General features: G+C 41.9%; 1 protein-coding gene across 4 annotated transcripts in view; it reads left to right on the forward strand.

Annotated features, from left to right (window-relative positions):
- Positions 1–12606, forward strand: part of MAPKAP1 (MAPK associated protein 1) — a 97611-nt gene that overhangs the window by 79485 nt on the left and 5520 nt on the right. For all 4 annotated transcript variants that reach the window (XM_057408954.1, XM_057408957.1, XM_057408956.1 and 1 more), the window contains 2 exons: positions 106–246; positions 4980–5117. In XM_057408954.1, coding sequence (XP_057264937.1) covers positions 106–246; positions 4980–5117 — 279 coding nt within the window. The remainder of the gene's footprint in view (positions 1–105; positions 247–4979; positions 5118–12606) is intronic.

Below are 12606 nucleotides of genomic sequence, written 5' to 3' on the forward strand. Positions count from 1 at the left end.
ACAAAGCCATCAGCAGCTACAGACATTGCAGCCATATGAACATACCATCTGAATCTTATGCTGTATTTTAAACCTCTTGTTCATTATTGTTGGCTTGTTTTGCAGGTTCAAGAGGAGAAGAGGTCTCAGAGGAGGACCCTCAGATCGATATAGCTACAGTTCAGGACATGCTCAGTAGCCACCATTACAAGTCCTTCAAAGTCAGCATGATCCATAGGCTTCGATTCACCACTGATGTTCAGTTAGGTAAATCAATCCATACTATAACGCTTAGGAAAATGGAACAGTTCAAACCTTTGGCCATCTCTAATAGCTGTCTGTCCATCTCAGATGTTTTTAAAGTAGTCGTTATCATGGTGGGCCATTTTATTGTGGAGCACATCACTCAAAAGTGCTGCCAGCATCTCAGCAGTTAAAAAAGAATTGCTCTCAGTTGAAAAGACTTCAGTATTTTTATTACCCACAATCAGGCAGCACATGTTTCTTCTGAAAGAAGGCCATTATTTAATGACCTCATCTCTGTTTTTTTTAAATCTAAGCTTCCTAATGGAAAGCTTCTTGCCAACTGTTTTGTTATTTTTAAATGAGGCTATGCAAAATTAGGACTGATTTGGTTTTTCCTTTTCTGAGACTGAGAGATTTTAGCGACCAAGTGGAAATTTGAGGTGCCACAAAAGAAAACTAGCATTCTCTAAAGGTTTTATATTGTCCTTATTAGCTTTCTGAATGCTTTTGAAAACCCAAAGGCCAAGGGATGACAGAATCTTGAATTATAAAAGCCCCATTACTGTTTTAAAATGATTGAATGGCTTTTTATCTTTGTGTTTAAATTGTGAATATTTGATTAATGATGCATTGGTAGGTGACCTGTGACATTCCTGCAAATACCTTCCATAAAGAAACGATTCAGCAGTAAAATATTAAGTGCCATAATGTTTACAAAATACATTTATTCTGCAGAATTCAGTGGAATTGTTAAATTTAAAGGATACGAGTTCCTGTATTATTGTTGGTGCAATCTCTTCATTCTTCCATCCTTAAGCATGTGTAAAAGTGTACGTCTAAAATCTTTACAGAAGAGGCTTTCTTGGTTTATTTTGAACTGCCTCGTTGAGGAAGGATTTATATACTGGTGCTGAAGCAGGACAGCACTGGGCATGTTTTCTGCTTTTGAGCAAACTCTCTGGGTGCGATAGTTTGCTTCCAGTGAAGTTTGCCTCACTGTATCTGGAAAGTGTCAGAAATGAGAGCTTGAAAAGGTCATGACAGATCACTAAAGATAAATGGTTAAGGGAGAGTAGCTGTTAAATGAAACAAATGGCTTAACTTGTGCAGCAGGGAAGGAGCTGACCCTGTCCAGTAGTGGAAGGACCATAAAATTTCCCTTTTATAATAATCTGTGAGCTTGTATATTTTTGGTGGCAGTACACTGACAGCATGGTTTTTATAATCTTATTATTTTGTAAAATCAAAGAAGACCCCAGTGGGATATTCCAAGTTTGGGCAAATAAATGTACAGAATCCAAACCTTTGAATACAGTCAAAATAAGCGTATGGTGCCGAGGTTTCTCCTGACATTTTTTTAGAGGTATTGAAAGAGCAATGCTGGTACAATAAGCATTGAGGGGCTATTTAGATTAGGGCTGCTGAGTGTTGATGTGATCATCTTCTCCTCCATGCAATCTGAAATACCTGTGTGGTTTTGGGGGTGAGTCCCAGTGTCCCAGGCTTCGTGCAGACAGACATTTACATGTGACAGAACCCAGAAGTGGTGGTGAACACACTCAGCGTAGCTCATCTGCACTCCCTGCAGTTTCATCTGACATTGTAGGACGCACACCACGTCGCTGAACTTGCGTAGGTTCTGTGTTGGGTCAGGCAGCAATAGTGTGAGCTGTGTTTGCAGACTGGTACTTTTTGAAACATTTTAGCTGCTTTGAGGCCTGATCGCTGAATCTGAGGCAAGGTTTAGCTAAAAATGGAGTAAGCTCCATCTTCTGTACACCGTACATAGTTCTATAGTAAAAAGCAATACGTAAAGGACCAGAGGAGGAGGAATGAGCACCTTTTGACTGATGGTTTTATTACGGTGGAAGGCTTTCACCGTATCAGTGTAAGGTTTGGGGTTTTATGTTTTAGCTCATATTACAGTGTAATGCACATACAGTAGCAGTCTCAACATTTTTACAGAGGTTCTGCCACATTGTGAAGGCATAAAACACACTTGTGTATCGCATTAATGAAAGAAGCATATTGTCTCAGAAAATGACTGCTGGCAAGTATTTCAGAAAAGGGGGGGCAGTTGCAGACCCCAACAAAGGAAGCAAAACCAGAGCAGTGTTACTGGACTAATACATCACCAGTATTTCATTTGATAAAATGAATGAATTAAAGCAATAGTGGAAGGAGCATTTTTACTTGCTTTTTGAGTATGAGTAATTTGTGCCGTGAAACAGAGGCTGCAGAAGCCACATACATAATACTGTTTTGATTTTAGGTTTCAACACATACAGACTGTGAGAACAATAACACAAAAAAGACAACATTCTTTGTCAATGTGCTCTTTGGATGTGTGTGAGCTTAAGCCAGTGATGTCGAGATACAGAAATAATGGATGAAGTATACAGTGACAATTTGCAGATAAAAATAATAGAAGTTAAAGTGTATTTTACATGATAAAAAAAAAGATGAAAGAGGAGGAAGTCTGTTACATCTGAGATGGTTACAAAATCCATGCTTGGTGAAGTAGCCTCTGCTGAAAAGATTGATGCAATGGGGAGTGACCTTGGCTTGGAGCAGGAGCTGGTGATGTATGTATGAGCATCTCTCTGCTAAATGGACCCAGATTTGTAGCACTAATATACATGGAAGCCCAGAACCAAACTCAGGATGGCAATAAATCAACAGCCACTTTGGGTGTCATTTCTGGTTTATATTCCACTATTGTTCTATCACTTTAATTCATGTCACTATCATCTGTTCATCTGGAACAGTTTTATATAATTTTCCAGTGGAGTTACCTGACAAATCCTATCAAATTAACAAGGTGCATTAACAGTATTGACTGACTGTGAATTCTGAAGTTACAGGACCATACAGTGAGACATTTTTAAGGATCTTTTCAGGGGTGGTGCTTTCAGAGCGAGGGATGTGGATCAACCCTCGCACACAAGGAATTTGCACCTTTATTTTTAGAACTTTCCTTGACTTTTTTCAGTGAGAAAATAAGAACTTGGACATTCAACTTTGCGTATTTTCCTTAAACTACAGAAAATGCCATTTTGAATAATTAACTGTTACAGTGAAATAACAAGGCCACTATTAAATAATCTGTCCAAAATTAAATTACAGAACAAAATGGGCTCCAGATACAGCATCAGCCCGCTCAAATTACCTAGTTCTAGCAGTCCTTAATTGGACTCTTGATACAATGCTTAATTGAAATGTGATCACTCTGATGTGACGTATGTTTAATGACAAAGCACATTCTTGGGTTAATAAAGGGGGCTGGGGGCTGGTGGTGTTCCTATAACCAACCATCCCAGCCGGGGTTCAAATGAAGGTAAGTGTGTTTGAGTGGCAAGGACTGCAGCGGGGAGCCAACTGTAGGAGACTGCTCCTTGCTGCCTGTGTGCTGTGATTTTTAAAGCTGCATAAAATGCAGACCACTTCGGTTTGCAAATTCTGCAGCTATGAGCAGGCTTGAAGAAATCCTGAGTTAATTTTGGAGGGTTTGGGAGAGTCGTTACATGTGCGACACCTTAACTTTGATTTTGTTACACCTCTTAAAAGTTTCATCGTCAGCTCCTTTAGGTTTTCCTGGGCTTGAGACGAGCCAAGTGTAATACAAAAGCTCATAGCCAAAACCCTCAAGAGGGAGAAGGTTCCCTCTGCTGTTTTCCTCGAGATGCAGGATCTAAATTGTATTTAAATACTTTTTTCCTGCTTCCTTTTGTCACTTTCTCATGAGTTTCACCTATAACTCATGACTGAAGAAATGTAATTATTTTCAAGGCTCCACACATCCTGATGTAAAAAGCACACTGGGAAGTTTGCTCAGTCGTGTCAACAGCTACTGAACAATGAGCTTCTGTTCATCAGCGCGGCGTAGCAGGGCTTTTGCTGTGCAGTACTCTGAGAAAGACCACCATAAATTACAGTGAGTGTCCCAGGATGGTTCCAGCACACTCTTAGCCCTCAGCCAGCCCTGGCTGCATCCTGCTGGAAAGGCTGCTCTTGCACCATGTTGGGAGTAACGTGTGGAGGGATGGTAGAGGCATTTTCTGCTCTGGCTCACAGAAGGTCTGTGGTAGGATCTGCTGTACCCAGGTCAACCCGCATGCAGCACGAGCGAAGCACCAGCCATCTGGGGAAGCCCGTGTTGGGAAGCCAGGCCCGATGCCCGTGCCAGGAGCTACACAAATCCACAGCTTGCTTCCAGAGCAGCCTAATTAGAGCTGGCTTTAAAATGCCAGCAGTGTAAGAACCACGGGATCTCTGGGACTGGATGTCTTTGTTTAGGAGTATCTGGGTAGCACAAAGAGCGTTTCTGTAAGGCTGCAAATGGGTGTTGTCCTCTCATGTAGAGGATGTAGTGTATGTGCCTTGTAGGAGATGGAACAGGGACGTGTGTGATAGTGTCTATTACATATAATAGTGGTGACTGAAAACCTAGCAGTATCTTTTTATAAATCTTGCAGCTCATGTAGCCACTGCTTCCAGAAGAGCTCTGTATGTGTTGAGAAGGATTTTTTCTGTGATACTTCTTTCTTGTTGGTATGCTTAGGAGAATAAAATGCAAATTATTAATGCAGTTTGATAACCATTTGCTTTTCATTTCAAAAGCTCCTGTGCTTTCAGAAAGCCCAAAAGGGCAATATACTTTCATCCCATTTAAGATTTATAAAGTGTGTCAAACAGCCGATATGAAATCGGTTAAACAGATCACTGTTGTGGCTCTCTATTCTTTCTCGTCTTAGGTATTTCTGGAGACAAGGTAGAGATAGACCCTGTTACTAATCAGAAGGCCAGCACTAAGTTTTGGATTAAGCAGAAACCCATTTCAATCGATTCTGAACTCCTCTGTGCCTGTGACCTTGCGGAAGAAAAAAGCCCAAGTGAGTAGTCCTTTTTATTTATGTTCTCTCTTCTCTCCCTCCCTGTATGTGCTGGATGTCCAAAGAATTATTGCTACCGTGCCCTTTTCTTTCTATAGGTGTATTTTATTCATTATAGGATGTTTTTAATCTGACTCAATTCTGTTACAGAGAGCACAACATAAACAAATACACATTTTATGAGTGTCCTTTTAATGCTGTTTACAGCTAATGGCATCATTAGGAGTGTTCCTTGCCCACTGTCAGTAGCTGCTAACAGTGTCATACCAAGGAAACACTGACTTTGCCTAGCCAGTCTCTAGCCCCATAGTATGTCAGTCGAATATATGCTTCCACATAATAGCAGTTATTTTAGATCTTTTAACATCCAAACCTGTTTTGAGCATTTTCTTAGGTGCAGCTGAGGATCTCAGGCATGCAGTAAGTATCTGCACAGTCTAAATTTGCTTCATCAGTGGCTGCAGGGTCACCAGAATTGCAATGTACCCCTCTTAAGAGTTCAGTGCTTGGATAGCAGCAATAGCTGAGCTGACTGGAGGACAGGCTGGACATCCCAGTTCATCCCAGTCATCAACAAGAGGTCAGAGTTTGCTGTGTCTAGAGTGCGAATTCAAAAGCCAAGTGCTTGTGCTTGTTTTATCAGTGGAGTAATGAGTCTATATCTGTAAAATCTGTTTTAAAAAGCACAAGATAGGTCCTGGGGGAATTGGGCAATGTCTCCTTGGGGTGCCAAAGTGTAACAATCTACTATCAAAAAGTAACTGCAGTTCAAAAGCTCAGATGGATTTTATTACACTTATGCTTTTGCAGGGTAGGGATGCTAAGTATTAAGTACTTATCTGCAGGGTGACAGAGAGGAAGAATTATGTGATACATATTTACAGAGGTAATGATCTGTTGAATTCTCTTTGAAGAGTAAATTTATGGCTGCCACAGATTTTATCAGCAATTATTGAACTATATCCTTCTCCCCTTCATTACCCCTTCCTACTTTCATGTTCTCAGTCCAGTCATTGTCTTCCTTTCCTGTCTCTCCAGCAAGATTTCATGGTCCTTGAGAAGGCATGATCCCAGTGAAAGACTTCCCTAATGACCACGCAGTCCAAACTGTGTAACGGTTCTCTTGATAGTTCAAGGTGCAGTTTTGTACTTGTAAATATATTAACACCTCTGTGTTTGTGGTGGTAAAACTGTGCCCACAAAATGGGACTCTATCTGAAAAGCCAGCCTTGAAAGCCACAGTTTGTAGCTCACACTCCTGTCAACACGACAGTCTGAGACCCTCAGGCTATCCCTGAAGACTTCCAGAACTGCATCCTGCAGGGATGGAGCTCTCCTGCCCCAGGGCCAGCACCTGCTGCTGTAGAAGAAGTAAGGGACAGAATTCCAACCCCCAGATAGAGTCTGGTTGTGAAAGGGCAGTACCTTCATGTGGAGATCATTGAAGGTTGTGGTCATTTTGGAGAGGATGCTGACAGGTTACAACAAAGGCGATCTTTATGATACTGAGGGGTATTACGTACTCTTTTTTTGTGGCCATCATAAACTTTTCTTATTAAGGAAGTGTTCAGCATATTTCCAAAGGAGAAAATAATTCCTCCTGAAATCTGCTGACCTCTTCCTGATTCATGAAAGACATTCCAAAAGTCATTATTTTAGGCCAGTAGAAGAGACTTCTAGTGTGACGTCTCAGAATGGTACATTTTTGGGGAACTCTTAACAGCAGATCAGTATCACTTGAATTTTAAATGGAAAAAAGTTATTTTAGTAGCATAAAGAAATGAAACTCCCTGTATTTTACAAGTTTGGTCTGTGATTTTTATCAGCATGGTGATATATGTTTGTAGCAGAGTTTACATCAAAAATTATTCCCAGATCTTCCTTGAATGAACTATTGCAAAGAAAGAGAGGCTGGAGAAAGATAAGGTCTTCGAGTTCTGCAATATATTTTGTTTTCATGTTTTTATCTCTTGTAACACAAACATGCTCCCTCTCGTCTTTCAGCAGCATTCTGCACATGTCGCGCTGCTTGTACAGTTACACCGGGTGAGAACACCAAGGATGTTTTATTAAGCTGCCTGCCTCCCCTAGACATTGGCAGCTGGGGTTATAATAAAGCTGAGTGCTGCTTTGCTACGCTGACTTCTTGTAATTTCAAAGAGAGGTGAAGGGTTTGCAGGAGCCTCCAAATGTGACCTTACAGTTCATTGAGGGCATGGGTGCTGGGAGTGGAGTTTGATGGCTGTGGTCGTTATAGCCAGAGGTTTATGCAACTATTGTTCCTCTGAACATGATAATCAACACAGTTTAGTGTTCAGTTAGCTCTTACTTTCTGCAGGTTAAAGAGATTTTAGAGGTTTTGCTGGTACTTTTCTGCAGAAATGGGAAACCAGAAATTGTGTATCAATGGAGTGAAAAGAGCCTCTTATTTTGTGTTAGCTTTCTCTGAACAGACAGGTTCATGCAGTGAAGCTTTAGTGGCACTTGCGTGAGTGTTAAAGGACTCAACAACTTCCAAGATGACATGTTGTGAATATTTATGGACACACTCAGAGTCATTCTGGACAGGGCTGAAGCTTTCCTGTGCTGTGAGTTCACAGAACTTAAGAGCTGCATCCAGTAAAAAGAGAAAATGAAAATGGAAAGCTTTGGCATCTCATTTGCCATTAGGATGGGTGTTGTAGGCAGGGATGGTGGATGATTCTTGTTTGCCCTTGTGATAGCTCTGGATCAGCATTTGAATCTTTATTTGTAAATTAAATCAGACTCCCTGAATTTAGACAGAGGGAAGAGGTAATGGCCCTGCTGGCTCGATCAAATGCCATTAGAACCTGACCACATCGTGTATAAACGGCTTGTTTAAATCAGGTTCGGTCTGATTATCACGAGAGATTCTGAATGTTTCGAATCTTGAAAGGAAGCATCCTATCATTGAGAAATAAGATTTAAGCCTTAATAAAGTAGTTGTCATTTTTATAGCTGAAAAGAGCTTTGTATCTCAATTAAGTGTACATAATACAAAGTCTTAAGGAAGCAACATAGTACGTTTAATACAATTATGTCCCTTTGCAATAGTGTAATTTAAAGGAAATCTGATTCTGTTAATGTCTGTTACATTACTTGGACAAGGGAGAAACTTCAGTGTCACTGACTGCACTATGGGCCAAGCGTGGTTGTGATGGATGTGTCGTGGCCATCCCTTCCTTGAGCTGGGGCTAGCAGCTGCCTCGGCATCCACACTGCGGGTGCACTGAGCTGGTGCTGGTGGCTGGAGGGGTGAGCACACCTCAGGGCAGGCCTTTCCATGGCATTGAGGCTAACCAGCTGGGCAGACTCAGACTCATCCACATACATAGGTTTCTTCCATTCACTTGTATTTTACAATAGCTGCAGAAATCAGATTTATTTGGTCATTTACTTGAAACACTGGAGAAATGTCCTCTGTGATCCTTTTTCTGCTTTTTTTTTTTTTGTTGTTTTAATAAAGCAGATACATCTCAGTTGCTAGGTCAAAATATCCTAAATATTAGTCTAAACAAAGGTGTTCTGTAGGTCACAGAGTACATTGGTAACTTCAGTTTGTGATTTAATTGCCTGTTTTGCACCCCGCAGCTTAAGATTTCTTTTAAATTCTTATTCCATTGTTGCACTGGGGCTTAACAGAGTGTTAACCTGGTAATAGGCACAGGGCCTCCCCATTATATGTCTCGCTATCGAGCGGTTCTGCATGACTAGTTAAAAAAGATGGCAAGAAGATTAATGAAAGCCGCCTAGTACAGAAGGGGGGTAGGTACCTTTGCAAGACTTCTAGCAAGGAGATATTAGAGCTGAACCAGAGCTTGCCTTTTTCTTTATCCTGTGACCTTTGAACCTGCCTTACTGTCGAGAGCTGCCAGCAGAGCCGACGTTTTGATTGATGTTGCTACACGAGTCAGTCTTTCCCATTGAATCCCACATCTGCACGAAAATAGCTTTTCTAGCAGTATTCATACTGGCTGTAAGTGATAGCCAAAGTGATGCCTGAAATGCTTTTATGTAGTTTTCATTTAAAGCTAAAGGTATTTGATGTTTTAATTCAGGATCCGATTCCTCCAGATTATGCACGTTGGGTAATACTAAATTAATGAATTCATTATTGGGTTGTGAAAAGACTAAAAACATGCAGGAATCATCGGGAAGGCATGGATTCCTGCTGCTTGGGGAGCCTAAATAGAGATGTTGCATGTTTGCTCAGAGCCCTGCAGTGGAGCTAGAGCAGAGAGGCAACAATCATCTGTGTGCTCTGCAAATGGTGCACGCAATGTGGGGTAGTTGCTCCCGCTGTGAGTAATGTGGGGTATGAAATGATAGAAGAAAATTCATACTTGATGGGAGACCCATCACAGGTTCTGATCAAAAGGTATAAAAAGAGGTTCGGCAGAGACAATGTTCCCAAACTTCAGGCTTGGAGTGAGAAGAATCTCCAAGTGTGTGACAGGAAGAAAGGAGCCCGTGTGGTTTGCGGAGCAGTGGATGCCCCCGAGGGGCGGCAGCGAAGGCACAGATGGTGCTGGGTTTGCTCATTTCCCATTGTCTGTGGCAGGCTCAGGGTTGTGCTGGGGCAGCCCAGGCCCTGGCAAAAGGCTGTTGGAGAGCTCATCAAGAGCTGTGTGGGAAAGGGTCATGGGATGTGCTCACTGGAGAAGGGATCTGGCAGCGAGGGAGCCGGCAGTGGTGGGGTGACGGCTCCGCTGTGAGAGCCTCCCTGCTGCTGCCCTGCAGACGGAGCTGCAGCTGATTAAATCCATCCCTATGAACAGCCTTTTCATAAAAGTACTCTGGAGCACAATCAGGAGTGTGCATTGCCTCATCCTTTTAACAAATATGTTTTGTAGCCCTATTAAAAGGGGTCTTCATCTATCCTGTCAAAGCTATTCTGCTGGGGTTTTTTAGTTTAATTACACTATCCAATTAAAACTCCTTGCTGCATTTTGATTCGCTTCTCCTTGGGCTTGAGTGGATATGACATTTACAAGGCTCGCCTTTCAAGCAGACAATGGCGTGATTGATGAGGTGCAGACGCAATGAAGGAGGCGATTGCCATGTGGAAACACTGCTTAGTGCATTTTGATTTATTTATCATCTTTTTTCCCAAACAAGGTTGCTGGTGAAGAGGTTTCGGGCAACCCCAAGTTCCACCTCAATTTTCACCATTCTTGCAAAAATCTTTATTAGTATTCTGCCTCTGATAATAATTTGAAGAAGAAACAAAAGGCTTTGGGGAGAAAAAATCCAGATGTGTGAACAGTTACCACAATTGGGCATAAAAGTGGATGTTTGCAGCACTTTAATTGCAACTCTGCTTTCAGGACATCTGGAAACAAAACATCCACTAATAGCAGTGTTTTATAATAAGCTTACAGTAGAATATAAAGCCCTGAGTTGTAAGAAAAGTGCTCATGAAATATGCTGCTCCCTGAGAAAATGGAGCAGGCCAGCAGAACTGCAGCTATTGGGTTTTTCTCTTAACGTTCGTATCATGTGTTGCTACTTGCCTTGGTTTGAAGGAGATCCATCACAGGTACATGGAGTGCAGTCTGAACTCATCAGTGGCTCCACTGGTATCACTGGGGTCAGGATTTCATCCATAACTTTGACTGCCACCACTGCCTCTGAAATTAGTACCTCTTGGATATATATCACTTGCATAAAATGGGCTTAAGCCCACTTTTACACTCAGGACAACATTCAGTCTGTGTCCTGCTCCAAGCTTGGTGCTGTATCCCTGATAACCCAGCTCTGGCTGCAGTGCACCTTGTGACATCCCCCTAGAAGAAAACTTTCTTGTTCTTAGAGGTTGTCAGGGTGGGTGTTTTGATGGTGATGCAATACTTGCATTATTGTAGGACCCTCAGGCCATGCTCCAGGGTCACGGCATCATTTTTGAGGTAGCCCATGTGGATTTCAAACAACAAAATGCCTCCCTAAAGCTTTTAGATTAAGCGTAACAATGATCGGTGAGCAGAGGTTACCCCATTTCATGCAGTGTTTCTTTGCTTTTTTACTAGTAGATTTCTAGTTCTTTGTCATCCTCTCTGAGTCTGTAAGAAGAGATATCAAGGTTTTGGTCCTGTTGTAGTCATGATATCTGTGATGTCAAATGATGCTCATAAGTGTTCTGTTCTTCAGCGAGGTCTTTCTCTAGCTATTTATTCCACTAATAACTCTTAATTGTTGACTTCTGCCTTATGGCCCTGTAATGACAAAGCAATCATCAAGGTATATTGAAAAATTAACATAAATTTGCATCTCCCAGTGTTTGTTTTCTGTTTTGTCCAATTCATGAATATTCTTTTCATCCTCCATCTAATTAGGGATTTAATTCAGTGCATACTGGGGTGGGGTTTTTTGCATCGGCAAAACTGAGTGGTTTGATACAGGCTGAATTGGGGATGAGAGGGGAAAAGAAAAACTATTTCTAGACTTAACAGATATGGTTAAAAATCTTTTCTCGTGCAAATTCACATCCTTCCTGTGTTTTCCAGGGAAGAAGTGTATGTTTTAGACCCTGATAAAGAGTTTTGTTGGTTGGATTGGAAAGTGAACCATTTTTTCACCTGTATCAAGTGAAGGATGGTGAACTGCAGAGGTTTTGTGTATTTTCCCAGGACTGTAACTTGCAGAAATTAGAACAAGATTTACCAGTAACTGTGTAAGCACATTTGGTCAGTAATTCTGGAAGCTGTAATTCAGCAGTATTTCTCACCTCCTGCATGGAAACACAGAAGAAGCTGGGGGGATGAAGCACGTGGTGGAGGTTGCACAAATAGAGTTTCAGCAAACCTGGGAAAGGTGGAGAGGAGAAAGACAAGCAGCAGGTTTGCATGGGGCTATGCTGTTGGATTGGGAAGGACTTTGGGTTATGCTGTTAACTGGCCTCTTCCTTTACTTTTTTGGCAGTGTTAAAAATTAGGAGATACGCCAAACAACTGAGTTTAAAACATCATGCTGAAAGAGTAAATGAGCTCTCCTCAGTGAATTTCCAGTGAATTAGCATCCTGCCCTTCTGCCTGAGTCTACTGTAGGCTTTTCTCCAGGTGTAACCACACAGGAACCTATTAGTGTTCCAGAGCTGGAAAAGATTTGTCAGCATTCGGAGCTGAGGCCAAAGGGCACCTATGGTCAGATGTCGTTTTCTGCTGTTGCAGTGGGCTTAACCCCAGCACGGGCTGCAGCCCTGGCACAGGGCAGTGGCACCAAACCTGCTTGGGTCTGCTGAGCTCACCTTGTGGGTTGTGCCTATGTCACGACAAAAGCCTGTGGTAACAGACAAGTTTCTGTCATTTCATTTGCTTTCAATGAATGCCTTTAACGGATAAGCCTAGTTGGGAATAACGTGTATTTTCCATTGTACAGCTGGTTAAATCTGATTGCAAACTATTGAGGCTTCCCCCCGTTCAGTTCTTCCTTGCCATCCACCGCAGTGGCTGACATTAAATACACTTGTGCG

This window comes from Pezoporus wallicus, unplaced genomic scaffold (assembly GCF_028554395.1).
Source record: "Pezoporus wallicus isolate ANWC-B61680 ecotype Strahan unplaced genomic scaffold, APGP_CSIRO_Pwel_v1 contig_8341, whole genome shotgun sequence".
Classification (NCBI taxonomy): Eukaryota; Metazoa; Chordata; class Aves; order Psittaciformes; family Psittacidae; genus Pezoporus; species Pezoporus wallicus.